The sequence below is a fragment of the Chroicocephalus ridibundus genome, chromosome 4 (assembly GCF_963924245.1).
Source record: "Chroicocephalus ridibundus chromosome 4, bChrRid1.1, whole genome shotgun sequence".
Lineage (NCBI taxonomy): Eukaryota > Metazoa > Chordata > Aves > Charadriiformes > Laridae > Chroicocephalus > Chroicocephalus ridibundus.
In genome coordinates, this window is record NC_086287.1 from 26,751,160 (window position 1) to 26,765,636 (window position 14,477).

At 39.5% G+C, this 14,477-nt stretch overlaps 1 protein-coding gene across 34 annotated transcripts in view; it reads right to left on the reverse strand.

Moving 5' to 3' along the window:
- The window catches only part of NRXN3 (neurexin 3), a 1,025,535-nt gene that overhangs the window by 104,837 nt on the left and 906,221 nt on the right, over positions 1 to 14,477 (reverse strand). For 13 of the 34 annotated variants that reach the window (XR_010071082.1, XR_010071083.1, XM_063335015.1 and 10 more), the window contains 3 exons: positions 12,775 to 12,864; positions 7,767 to 7,826; positions 6,167 to 6,474 (listed from right to left, as the gene is read on the reverse strand). Coding sequence is in view for 31 of the 34 variants with exons in the window: in XM_063335015.1 (XP_063191085.1) it covers positions 6,167 to 6,474; positions 7,767 to 7,826; positions 12,775 to 12,864 (458 nt within the window). In the remaining 3 variants the exon portion in view is untranslated. The remainder of the gene's footprint in view (positions 1 to 6,166; positions 6,475 to 7,766; positions 7,827 to 12,774; positions 12,865 to 14,477) is intronic. The other 21 variants (XR_010071084.1, XM_063335016.1, XM_063335031.1 and 18 more) reach the window with 2 other exon arrangements.

The window sequence follows — 14,477 nt, forward strand, 5'->3', positions numbered from 1 at the left end:
GGTCACGCCTATCAAACCTAATATCCTTCTATGATAAGGTGACCCACTTAGTGGATGAGGGAAAAGCTATGAATGTTAACTACTTGGATTTTTGCAAAGCTTTTGACACTGTTTCCCACAGCATTCTCCTGGAGAAACTGGCTGCTCATGGCCTGGACAGGTGTACTCTTTGCTGGGTAAAAAACTGGCTGGATGGCCGTGCCCAGAGAGTGGTGGTAAATGGAGTTAAATCCAGTTGGTGTCTGGTCACAAGTGGTGTCCCCCAGGGCTCGGTGCTGGGGCCGGTTCTCTTTAATATCTTTATCAATGATCTGGATGAAGGGATCGAATGCACCCTCAGTAAATTCGCAGATGACACTAAGCTGGGCGGTCGTGTTGATCTGCTTGAGGGTAGGTTGGCTCTGCAGAGGGATCTGGACAGGCTGGATCGATGGGCTGAGACCAATGGTATGAGGTTCAACAAGGCCAAATGCTGGGTCCTGCACTTGGGTCAAAACAACCCCATGCAGCGCTACAGGATTGGGGCAGAGTGGCTCGAAAGCAGCCCAGCAGAAAAGGACCTGGGGGTGTTGGTTGACAGCCGGCTGAATATGAGCCAGCAGTGTGCCCAGGTGGCCAAGAAGGCCAACAGCATCCTAGCCAGTATCAGGAATAGTGTGGTGAGCCGGACTAGGGAAGTGATCATCCCCCTGTACTCGGCACTGGTGAGGCCCCACCTCGAGTACTGCGTTCAGTTTTGGGCCCCTCGCTACAAGAGGGACATTGAGGTGTTGGAGCGTGTCCAGAGGAGGGCTACAAAGCTGGTGAGGGGTCTGGAGGACAAACCTTATGAAGAACAACTGAGGGAGCTGGGCTTGTTTAGCCTGGAGAAGAGGAGGCTGAGGGGAGACCTCATCACCCTCTACAACTACCTGAAAGGAGGTTGTAGAGAGATGGGGGCTGACCTCTTCTCCCTGGTGACAAGTGATAGGACAAGGGGAAACGGGTTCAAGTTACGTCAGGGGAGGTTTAGATTGGATATTAGGGAACATTTCTTCACTGAAAGGGTTATTAAACATTAGAATAGGCTGCCCAGGGAGGTGGTGGATTCACCATCCCTGGAGGTGTTTAAAAAAAGGGTAGATGGGGCACTTAGGGACATGGTTTAGAAGTGGCTTTTGTCAGGGTAGGTTAAAGGTTGGACTCAATGATCTTAAAGGTCCCTTCCAACCTCAACAATTCTATGATTCTATGTAACAGCGCACGCAGTTTCTGGCTCTTCATGGAGAACATAACCAGAAATCCATCCGCCCTCCCAGAAGGGTTCTGATCTTTTTTGCACAGAAAACTGTCTGTGGGGTCTTGGGACGCAAGCATCCATGTCACAGGGCAAACACATTAGGGGCCTGCCAGAGGACAGTGGCCCCTAGGGCCTCTGGAGCAGTTCTCCTTAAGAACCCATGTACCAGCTGGAATCATAGCTTGGATTTGCTGAACTGAATATGTTTTGAATGGAATAGTTGTGTATCACCATATATGCTTTTCTAGACTAGCATTACTTAGCAATTAACTTCAAAGATATCTTTACACAAATAATTTGAAAACTGAGTGACCCAGCTGTGAACTGGACAGAACATGCCACATGAGGGCATATGGAGAGTCTCCTAAAAAGCTTTGAGCAGTGACTCAGTAAATAAATTCTGAGCATATAAGCAATTGACATCAAAGCAGAAGCCAAGAGAATGAGTGTCACCTTAACTCATTTTCACAGAAGTCTCCCAGACCCAGAAATCCCTGAGCTACTTCACTAATAATTGAAGCTGTGCTATAAATGAGGAAATAGGGACACCTTTAACAATTGCTAAGGAAGTAAACCTGCGAGAAACATGGCAACCTTGCAAGAATACAACATGGCACAGTACAGTGACTCTCATCTAATAGCAGCCTGCACAGCATGCTACCGTACCACATGCAAAAGCTAATGGCCTATCTTTGAGGCCTTCATAGGGTAACGTGGCAAAGCAGAAATCCCAGAGAGGATATTATTATCACAGAAGAGTCTGGTGTGTCAGGGCCCTGAGACCAGCAGCAGGAATTTAGATCATACTTAAATCCAGAGCAAAACCACGAGTGAGAAAGTCAAATCAGCATTTCTACTCAGGGCAGCAGAGCACAAGCACCATTTGCAACTCACTGAAAAAAAACCCCACAAATTGAAACTCCTTTTTCTCCCTTATTTTCATTTAACAGAAAAAGATCAGCTCTTGTTATCTTCTTTCAAGGCCTCTCTGAAGGATATTTGAATCACAGAAAGGTTCCTATCAGTATAGCATCCAGTCATACATCTCAACTGTTTCTCACTCAAATCCTGCCTATCCTCCACTGATCCGAGTTTCACTGCCTTGCAGAAATGCCATTATAAATTTTAAAACAAAATGAAGTTATAGACATTTAAAATGCTAATATCATTGCCACCGGGTATTTCCAGTAATACTCTTCTCTTAATTCCCTTTGTCTTGGTTGTTTGTCCAAGCCTATATCCCACGACTGGGATCTTCACAAACTGCGAAGCATGTTATTGGCCTGTGCATACACTGCGTATTTTTAAAGCAATTCATTTTCCCAGCTGTTTTAGCCTAACTGTGCTCTAAAATATTTTCGGCAGTACTCAGACTACTTAACTGCAGGAGGTATCTTGGTGTACATTACAAACAGAAGAAATCTCATGCTCTTCTTCACTTCCTTAACAAGTGATGTGTAAATCTAAATCCTACTGAAATTCCCTTGGATTTCTTATCACTTTGGGATTACAGACGATATTCTGCAAAAGCTTCATATGCATTTCAAAAAGGAGAAGTTTTAGTTACTTACATATGAAAATGAGTTATACAAATTGCACAGATACTTCTAATACAGTAATAATAATAATTCTTTATCCCAACTTCTGCTATTTTGCATTAGATGTTTTACTTGTATCATGCTTGGTGTTTCCACAATGGTCCAGAACCCTTCTGTGCTAAATAGTGTACACGTGCAGAATAAAAAGTATATTTTGAATGCAAGGAATCTGCAATCTAAGCATAAAACAAGATATCACACATGGATACAGAAAAATGGATAATAAAACAAAAAAATGTGACAACATTGATGAGCTTGATAAACAGCTGCCTTAGACCACTATCAGCCTAACTTCTGACAACTTTTTGGCACACATCATGATGAAAGGAGGGCTTCAGTGGGATTGGAAAAATAACCTGTAGTTGCCTTGTGGATGGTACCAGGAAGCAGAAAGATTTTTATGATCAAACCTAAGAAGGGAGCAAAAAAATGCTTGAATTGTGCTGATCAGCATGGGGACAGAAGAGGCTAAACTGTGAAAGGCCTTGAAAGTGAAGAAAAATTGTTTATTTCTGAGCAGGAAAGAGACAAGAAAGCTGGAGCAAGGTAATAACTAACTGTATTTGTACCGCTCATAGCCTTAGGTAGCTATATTTTACGTTCCCCAAAAAACAAACTTGTTCTATTAGATTTTTCCACCACTTAGATCTAAAATTGTAAGCAGGCTTGACAATGGTGATGTCGAACACAAGCAAGATAAAATAATCATTAGGCATCTGAAAACCACAGTTGGAGATACTGCCCAAACAGAAAAAAGACAATTTCTTCTCACTTTCACCACACAAATAACACAACTTAAGCTGACAGAATCAAATTCTACTAAGAGTGAGGAAGAAAGGCAAGCCATCTGTGCTGCGACAGCAATAAAATGGCCTGATATTGAAATACAGAAAGTTGTAATGGTGGTACATATTGACCTTTGTCTTTCTTTTAGTGGGTAGCACGAAGTGTCAAAGAGTTATTGCTTTAATATCAGCTGAGATAAGGCCATTTGTTGTGGTGCATGCGTATCCAGGAAATCACTGCTCTAACCATGTTTTTAGAAGCACTTTGACACTTTATTAAATCTTCTTGATGCTCTTTCAGCACATAGTGGTCTCTACAGGCTGAGTGAACTGCCATGTAGGTTAGGCAGGAAGCTTTCTGAAAGAGTTCCTCTTCAAGAAAGCCAGGGTCATTTCCAGCTTGATCCAGCCCACAAATGTCCAGGACTATTCTCTGTTAAACTCCTATGGCTAAACACAGATCTGTTGCCTTCATAAATTATAGAAAATCTCCAATAAACCAACAAGAGCAGGATTAGGACCACAGACTTTATTCTTCTGGAGATGTAATCGTAAAAGATTTTCTCTAAAATTAGAGCCAGCCACTGAGGAGAAGGAACTGTAATTCTTTCAAAGTTTATGACAAAGAATGACCAAATTTGGGGTAATTTCCCCACATTTAGCTGAGACTTTATAAATTACCTATTGGGTGTTTGAGGCTAATAATTTAAATAATCCCAGTCCTGCTGCCAACTGGATTTACAGAATACCAAAGGAGGCAATATAAAACCTTGGCTTGGAATTAGTTATTCCAATAGCTGTAAATTCCACTGCAGTCAGAGGTACTTAACAGAATCACAGAATGGTTGTGGTTGGAAGGGACCTCTGGAGGTCATCTGGTCCAACTCCCATGCTCAAGCAGGTCCAGTTGCCCAAGACCATGTGCAGATGGCTTTTGAATATTTACAAGTATGGACACTCCACAACCTCTCTGGGCAACCCGTGCCAGTGCTCGGTTACCCTCACTGTAAAAAAGTGTTTCCTGACATTTAGATGGAAACTCCTGTGTTTCAGTTTGTGACCGTTGCCTCTGGTCCTGTCACTGGGCACCACTGTCGGCTTTACACCCTCCCTTCAAGTATTTGTACACATTGATAAGATCCCTCTGAGCCTTCTCTTCTCCAGGCTGAACAGTCCCAGCTCTCTCAGCCTTTTCTCATAGGAGAGATGCTCCCTTAACCATCCCTTAACCATCTTAGAGGCCCTTTGCTTGACTCTCTCCAGTAGCTCCATCTCTCTTTGGTACTGAAGAGCCCAGAATTGGGCACAACACTGCAGGTGTGGCCTGACCTCCTACACAATTAAGAGGATGATTTTTGTGTTTTCTTATCCTAAGTGACCAAGACTAGATAAAAAATTAAGAGAACGGTCATATATACACAAACATAATCAATAACTGATTAAACTTTCTGAAGCAGTTAGAAAACAATTGTGCAACTTGTATGATTACAGATTTCAAAGTCCTTGATTTCATTAAGGTCTTCTGTCCCAATCAGCAGAAATTGTTTCAGGGAACCAGATGGAATAATTTTTTTTTCTCCACGTAGACAAGAATATACCTTTCCCTGGAGGTTTAATAAAGGCACACTCTGATCAATAATCAGTCACCAGTGACCAGCCAGTGTATGCTGGTGGCAATGAAAGTATGTAGATTTCTACAGGATGAGGTTCTGATGTAAATACAGATTTTAAAACAGATGTTGCACCCTAGTTGATAACATGATAGTACACCACTGAAATAAATAATTTTCAAAATCTGATCCACTGCTCAGACTGGTTATTTACGTGATTCTTTTCTTTGCACAGACAAGGAGAGGCATTTTTAGGACTGAAAACGCTACATTGGCACAATTAAGCCAGAACATCTGAAATTAATTTTTTTTTTCTATGAATGATTTTTACCAAATATTTTGAAACAGCTCTATATGGAAACATCTAAATTTTGCAAGAAACTGATCTTGATAGCGTTCCTTTAAAGTTTTCTGAAAGAAAGCTATAAAAGGAAAATGAAAAATGGCTATACCTGGAAGTAATGCTCCATTGCTTTTCTCCCCATTATGAACTTCACTGTTGCAGCAATACATACTGTCATAATAATAAATAACCATACACCCACCCCCCATTAAGCTTTGTAGCTCTCTTAGGAACACATTTCCCCACATATGGAACTGCAGAAACAGTTAAAAACATGTTCTCATTCGCACTGGGGCAGTTTTACTTACAGAAATGGGGTTGCACTAGAACAGGAGCAAAATTTGTCCCCATTATCACGTACATGTGCCATAATAATTCATCCAGCTGTTCGTTCACCAACACAGGACACAACATTTTGTGATGTTTTACATTATTAAAATAAAGAGTTACATGGAGCATGATTCAGAGAACATGGCTTCCATGAATTTACAAGTGAGCAACAAAACAAAAGATTAATTAAGAACCCAAGGAAATGCAGAAGACTGACTCACCTGGATGCTGGGTGGTGAACGATTTTTTCGGGTTGTAGTGGTGGCCATTGTAGTTGTGGTTTCCATGACTGTAGTAGACATTTCCGGTGGCACGGAGGTTGTGGGTGTTGTTCCCAGGATGGAAGGGACTTCCCCAACAAGTCGGACACTTCCATTGATTTTAATGTTGGGGTTGTTCTCCGCTGCCATGTTCAGCACTTTCAAGCCATTGTAATAGAGACCGGAGAGCTGGCCTTGGAAGAGACGCCCTCTGTCCTTCCCTCCTATGGCTATTTGCGCCTGGGTGTTGAAGATCGTTAACTGTCGTCCTAGTAAAGGGGGGTGAATAACATTATTGCCAGACATTTCCTTCGCTTTGCATCTTACATTGAGTCCTGGCCAGAAATGACGGACAACAAAGAAGTAGATTCATTCTTGGTAGTGTTTGTTATCACTGTAAAAATACAGTATGGAAATGTACTGCCTAAAGCTCATTAATAAGAAAGATTAGCCTGAAAGGAAGAACAGCTAAAACTGAATCTCATTCTTCAGCATCCACTCACACATCAAAACTCTGGAGGAGCTTTGACTCAGTCAGAAATTTGAACTCACTCAAGAGTTGTACCCATTTTAAACTACAAATAAGGCTTCAATATGTGGCTATTTTTCAACTCTCAATTCAGATTGCAGTACCTGTCAAGCTTTAGCCCATAAATAAACCTTCAATTTTGACTGGTCAGAGGATGGGGATTAACTCATAAAGCCACTTTTAATAATGCAAAGGTTTTAAGGGGTGGCTTGAGGACAGTAAAACATCAGAAAAAGTTGATGGTGATATAAGGATTGTGTAGGAATCTTAAGACATGATGAGTCATGATCTTCTACCTGTAAATTTTGTGTTGTGAAGGCTCAAAAATGTAAAGTCAAGAAACACCAAATGCAAACATGCGTGATGTCTCTGAAAGAGCAAAGTTTTTGAAGTAGCACGGACAACATGGTGCTTCAAACGGTTAAGCCCCAGAATGCCTTACATGTGACTCCCCTCTCGCAGTGAAATTCAAATGTAGGCAGGTTAAGTGGTTTACCCAAGGTTACACCTTGAGTGTTAGGAGTAGTCTAACATCACATGTAATGAAAAATATATTAAAAATAAGTCTAGTAACAATTGCCAATTCACCTAGTTTTGCAGGACACTTAAGTCACGTTCAGCCTGGACTGCTCTATAAATACTGCTTACGTCCCAGGCTGTTGACTACCTTAAGAAATAAATTGCTTTTGGGTGCCTATAATTTCACTGTTCCTCAGAAGATTAGGGGCATGCCACCTGGAATCTGTTGAATTAACAGACAACCAGACTGGGCAGAGCTCAGAAGGGTTATCAATGCAGCATCAAGTCAATCATCATTCAGATATTTACTGTGTTTTCCCATTTTTATGAAGTTTGTAACACATCTCCCCATCCCATTCCCGCTCCCCAGTTCTCACTCACCACTTCCTCTCTCTAGTCCACCCTGGTGAGAGGTGCAAAATGCCACCATGTAGCAAAGCACAGCCTATAACCCACTGCTCATTCCTTCGCAGCCAGTGGTTAGAGTAGATCAAAATACGAGGGGGAGCTCACCAATTTTGGTGGTCGTCGTGACGGGTCTCGAAGTCAAGTGGTGATGCGGTGTTGCATCATCTTATGGTGACAGGATGGACCATGGGGAAGAGAATGGGGACAAGAGAAGAAATGTATCTGAAAGGAGTTCCTGTCCCCAAAGAGGGCCCTGGCTAACTAAGCAAAAGTGTATGGAAAGGTATAACATGGACATATGGAGATAGGCTGAACATCCCTTGTGCTCCTCACCCACAGATTTGTAAATGAAACACTACGACTTGATCAGGGTGGAGTAACTGCATTGATGAAAAAACGAGAAATAAAAATGGAGGGTATCCTTCCCCTGGAAAGTGTTGAAACACCTGATGCGATATTCTGCATCTTAGGAGGTTTTAACTTACCAGAGGCAATGTATGTCTATTAAAACATCAACAAACATGCACTGAAGCCACACATCCTCATCATGTAAAAACAGAGCCTTTCCTCTTGTCTATGACAAAAATCGGATCCAATAACAAGATCTGTCAAAATATTCAGCCCTCTCAGCCCAGCTCCTGTCTGAGCTAGAGGAAATGGCACTGTACACTGTACAAAGCCAAACTCTTGTCATACACCATTTCCTCAGAGTTTGCTTTTCTTCTCTGTCCTGTTTTGCTTTGGATTTTTTTAATGGATATGCTGTCAGTTGTTTACTACACCATTTTCCCTTCTCTTCACACATTCCCTCCCTCTAGCACTACATGTCTTTCCCTACTGTCCCTTCCTCTACATACCCAAACATTTCACTTGCTACTGTTCCCTCCTTCTCACCTCACTCATGATTGACTGCCAAAAGGTAGAGGTGAGATGAGTAATGAATAGGGAGCTATTTCGCTAATCTTGAGATGCTATCCCTGAAAATGGAGGTAAGGTACTGACCATTCAAAGCTTTCCATTTCCATTCCTTTCTCCCCTTGAATCAACACTATATATTTTTTCATCTTTTACCAAAGGGAACAGGGGTGGGCGATGATGAGGAAGTAGAATTTTTGCTGCTCCAGCTAGGAGAGCTCCCCAAGCCAGGAGAGTAAATGGGTTCCCTCACTTTTACTGGAAGATTGCAACTCTCCTCAGGATGTCACCTATTCTAACCCAAGTTCATAGCACAGCTTTAGACATGTCTGTCATACCTCTTGCTTTACTTTCAAGAATGGGGAGTTAGTATATTAAGGCTGAAAAATAGATCATGTCTCCCTTTCTAGGCCTTCATCTGCATCTTCTGAAAGAAAGCCTACAGCAAGGAAGTGGCCTCACTCCACTAAAAAAGGAATTTTGTGTGTTTTGAGGTCTTCATTGTTAAGTGGTCTTCCAGTCCAGGATTCATGCACTGCACCATATGGTTAATGCTGGAGAGGGCACTGGTACTAGAATTGTGCTTGCTAAAAGAACAATCACTTGTGGGAGTCACCTGCAACCTATCATTCCTCGTTCTTCACTCTACGATGGTGTATATGTGCGTGAAAAAAGACAACGGGGAAATGCACATGGAATGAAAGAAAACTGTTGAGAGAATATACACTTAATTCTGCCACCACAGGTATCTTCTAATCATTCTTTTGATGATAAGGTTCTGAAGCCCTTACTTCCCCTTAAGTAAAATTTATTTGGTCACTGAATTTTATAAAGGAACTGTTTACATTAGTAAATTCTACTAGGTGTGTAAAAGTTGCAAACTCAAGTCCTTCTTTTCCACAGACAACTCTTCCTACTGCTATTTTAGTGTCATACTGGAGAAAAATGATGAGCATATTTAAATTTCTGCTTTGTAAGTATTCTGAATAGTTCAAGCTTTTGTTTCTTTGTTTGCTCTCTCATTGACTTCTTCATTTGTAAAACTGAATACTGATTAAAAATATCACAGAGAAATCTTAGTGAAGTGTAACTGTTCCATAACACTAGGAGAGATTTGGGGCCTGACTTTGCAAATCTTAATTCACACTAATAGTTCTTGCTTCAAAAGTACAGTCACTCACATCAATGAGACTTCATATGTAAGTAAGAGAGATTTGAGGAATTAGGGACTTCCAGGATCAGTCCTTTTGATGAGATGCTTCTGGGGCTTTATTAGCTCATCCACTTGCAGAACAGGTAACATCTGTGCCTTAGCAGACAGCATGTATTCTGCTAAGAAAATCTGCTGGTTTTATGACTACTTAAGTTGAACAATTTAGGACTAATACTTCTTTTTTTTACTCACATACATAATCTCAGTGAAGTTAATAGCGTTTAATGTTTTGGTTATTACTCATATAATTCAAGACTGTAAACCTAGGCTCCTCTTAAAAATATTTGAAACCAACTCATAAAATTAAAAAAAAAAAACCCTCAAATATAGTAATGATGCCATTTCAGAAAGATGTTGTGTTATATTTGTTTTCCAAGAATGAACTATTTCATTATTATGAATAATGAATTAACAGTGGTACCAAACAAAGACCAAATCTATGACATTCAAAAATGTCAGTTGAAAAGCATTTCATCTTACCTCACTCAAGCCAAGAACTCACATGGGCAAGACAGCTATTCTATAAGCTGCCTCTTTGATGAATCCATCTATTCCTTCATCCATCAGTTCATCTTGTTCCATTTTGATAGGAAGCTACCCTTTCACTCATCATCTTTATAAAGTCTTCTGACAGAAGGTTTCCATGTTACATTAATTGTTGGATGGATGACCAGATGGATGAGCAGGTTGGTGAACAGCCAGGTAAATTATTCATTCTTATTATTTTTTAATTTGAGTGGTACCTAAATTGCTGAAAACGTCTATCTACTTTGGAATAAGGAAGAAAGCTATATTGTCTCAGGTGTTACACTGTTGCACAATGTAATTCCCTAACACAAAACGTAAAGACAGAATTTCCTTTCACTTTAGTAAAAACATGGCTCTACCCTTCTAGCCTAAAAACATCCAGTGCTTTGAGAGTGTCTAAATGCTCAAATGTTGCCTCTTTTAGGCCCTACTGCACGTGTGATTGTCTTTTAACAAAGCACCAATATCCACAAAAGGTAGACTTCAGTTCAAAACTTCAGGGTAGCTTACAAATGAAAGTGCCTTGGCATGCTTATAAGCTCAAACTTGGAGAAGCAGTGACATAAAATAAAAGATTTGATGGAAAACCAAAAAGGAAAAAAAAACAAACCCAAAACAAAAACACAGAAGAAAACTGAGGTGGGTTTCTCAAGCACATGAATTGCATCAAGGAATTAGACATGCATCTGTTTGAACAAAATTGAGGCAATCATTGTCTTTGGTGTTAAAGGGACTTTAGCAATTCAAACTTACCAAAATTATCCTCTTTTTAGTGTTAAGCTTTATTTATTTATTTTAGTTTGATCTTGTAAATTAACAGGGCAACCCACTGAGACTCAATAAGCATTTTCTGAATACCTTTATCTTAAAATTTATTTACAATTTAGCTGAATTAACTGTTCCATGAAACCCTGATGGTCCAAAAATATTTCTGTTGTAGTTACACAAATATTTTTGTCTTACTTTCACAAATACTTTAGCTTTAGTTACAAACATTACACCCGTGTAGACCAAACCTGAAAAGTGGGCAATGCTGTCAGCTCTCATTGAAGTCAAAGGGAACTGAGTGTGCACAACACTTTGCAGGATCAGACCATTCACATAAAAATATTTTGAACATAGTTAGCCACATCCTTTGTAACCTTAACTTAATTCATACTGTCTAAATCAATTTGTTAATTCAGCTGAGGATAGAAGCTTGAAACAGAACATAAATTACATTTTTCCAGTCCTACAAAACACCGGTTTTCCCTCTTGAAAAATTTGGTAACAACCATAGTCTAAGTTAGCACAGAAAATGCAAGATCTGAGTTCAAAGGTCACCCCCTTTTATCAGCAGTACTTTCTTAAAAGGAAACAAGAGAAGATCATGTTCTGCTTTTTCTAGACTTTAAGGCAAGGAGTTAGTTACAGTGATTTTTTTTTTATTTTTTTTTTTAATATCACATTTAGTATAGATGGAGAAGATCCTCCTGACTTAAGCTCCACTAGATTACCCAGAGCCAGTCCAAACCCTGCTGAAATTAGTAAGAGTTACTCCGTTACCTTCAACAGGCTTTGGAACGGGCTTTACATCCAAGATTTTTTTGTTCCCCTCCAAATTCCTGATAAAAAAACATTACTGTTCTGACACAAGTCCCATTTCAATAGGTCACTGAGTGTATACAGAACTCTCACTCAAACCAGCTGGACTTATGCATGTTAACAACTCTTTTGCCGAACTAAGGCAAATCATTCCAGGCAAACACACAAAATTAAGTAGCGCTGCCTGAGGTTAAGTTAGGGAAGAATTTGACCCATAACTTAGACAAATGTATCATTTGAGTATTTAAATTGTACTCCAGACATAGCAAAAAAGCGACAGAACAACCATCTTTCTCTGTCTCCCTCACTGTAGTTTATATTAAAATGTTAAAAAATGTTTTCTTTACAACATTTTTTAAAATTGTTTAATTATCTTAATACAATTAGAAAATACATAGCCACCGTGGCTAATCAGACTAATGAGAAAAAAGAAACTTACAGGAAGTGGTTTAACAAGTAGGTTTGAAAATTTTTTAAGAAAACTTTGATAATAAAGATATAAATGTAGTTTAAAAACAAATCAAAAGAGGAAAATCATGCAGTGGTTAAATTGCCATAATACATGTTGTTGCTCTTCGCTCTTCTTCATTTTGTTTTTTTTTAGAAAACGTCTCCTGAATTTTTGCTTGTTTGTTTGTCGTTACTATGATAGCAAGCTTAGAATTTCGTCCCTTTAACTGCGTTTTAATAGCAATGTATTATAGCATGATTTATCAACATATGGCAGGTGGAAGCTGACACAAATTATAATGAAAATTAAAACAGTCATTTATGCAGCAGGCGATTATCATTTAAGAAACATTTATTTGCAGGCTTTAAAAATGAGGGTTTAGAATCAAATGGGTTTAAAATGAAAGTTTTAATGACTGTTACCTTTTTCCTGCAGCCACTCCTCTACGGGCCGGTTATATTTGAAGGGGATTTTCTGTTTTACCATTTGGAACCGTTCACTATCAGTGTTGCCTTTAAAGTTTAAAAAACAGCTTAAAAACAATCTGAAAAGTCAATGAAATAGTTAAAACATCCTAGATCTTTTGGGTTTTATTTATGACCTTATTTAGCTATAAGTAAATAAGTGCGTGTGTGTGTGCACATATATATATTTGAAAAGAGAGAGTTTTATCTTTAGTAAGGTGGAGAATAGTTGTGCGTCCCAATTGCCTGAAGTTCTGGAAGGTCGAAGAAGTTAAATCCTATGAAAAAGATATCTCCGATTCTCCTCAGAGTATTTGTTTATCCAAATTGGTTAGAAGGCACGTGTAATTTGTCTGGGACATGAGACCTTGAATGAACTCAGTGCCATGAGTTAAAACATTTTGATCAGATTCTAGATCTCATTGCACAATGATCTCTAGATCTCATTGCACAAGGACATGGCACAATATGTCTGTCACACAAACACACATTTAGAGTACTTTGATAAACCTTCTTGTGGTAATAAAAGACATGTGTTAGGACTAGAAACCCAGTAAACAGGAAAAAAAAGTTGATGCTGAAAGGATGTAATAGAAAAAAAACATGATTGGGAAAACAGATAGAAAAAAAGGGAAGTAAAATTTGAAAAGAGGAAGAGCTGTAAATTATGGATCCATGAAGGCTTGTGTCCAGTTACCAAAGACTCAGGCCTGTTGCCAGAGGAAAACAGAAGCTTAGAAACAAATCTAAATGAAAGCAAAAATAATTACCCAAGATGTAAATTCTGGCAAGTGCAGTTCCATTGTTCCGTGTTGATGGATAATAGAATTATCCAGTAAAGTGTGTTTTGGAGGAAAGCTCTTATCACTCGCACAGTACAGAGAGGAAGAGGATTCACACAAAGTCTTTGTCCAAATTCCCTGGCTACCAAAAAACTGTACAGGTCAGATGAGCTGGGCCAGCCTCTAGTAGAAAAGAGCATCTCAGTTTGATGGTGTTAGGAGTGACAGTAAACGAGTGCCATAATTCTGCTTTTTCATTTTCTTCAGCTACAGTCACTTTCTGACTCATTCTAGTTTTTGCTTCATGCATTGTTTTTATAAAAACTCTTCAATCAGACAGGCATAAAAAGAGGGCACCTTTTACAAACTTAATTATAACATTGTAGAAAACTAGAGTAAGCCCCCAACTTACTGCAGTAATGCTACCATAAACAGAAGTTCACTAGATCTGTAGCGCTCCGATACATGCTTTGAATAAACAGCAGTCCGAGAGTCAGCAACTGCTCTGTGCAATTTGCAGTACTGCTTTTAAAATTCCACATATAAATAACCTAATGAGGCTTCATATTTATTTGACTTTCTGAAACAGATGCTGGAATCTTTTTTCAATGTAAAGACACACCAAGGAAAAAAAAGAAATTACTAACAGCTGGCAAGACGCACCACCCAGTCAACAGCAGACACTTTCATACTGCAAGCAATATGACTGGTAAATCTCACGTGCTTGATAATCCTTACTGCTGTTGCTCAGAAATGCTGCCAGCCTGTTATGAGGTCCCTGCTGACCACAGCTATCCTCTCCAGCATTATCTCGTTACTGCTGACTTTCTGGAACAGGTGAGAGGCATTATAGCAACAGACCAGCTATAATCCCACAAA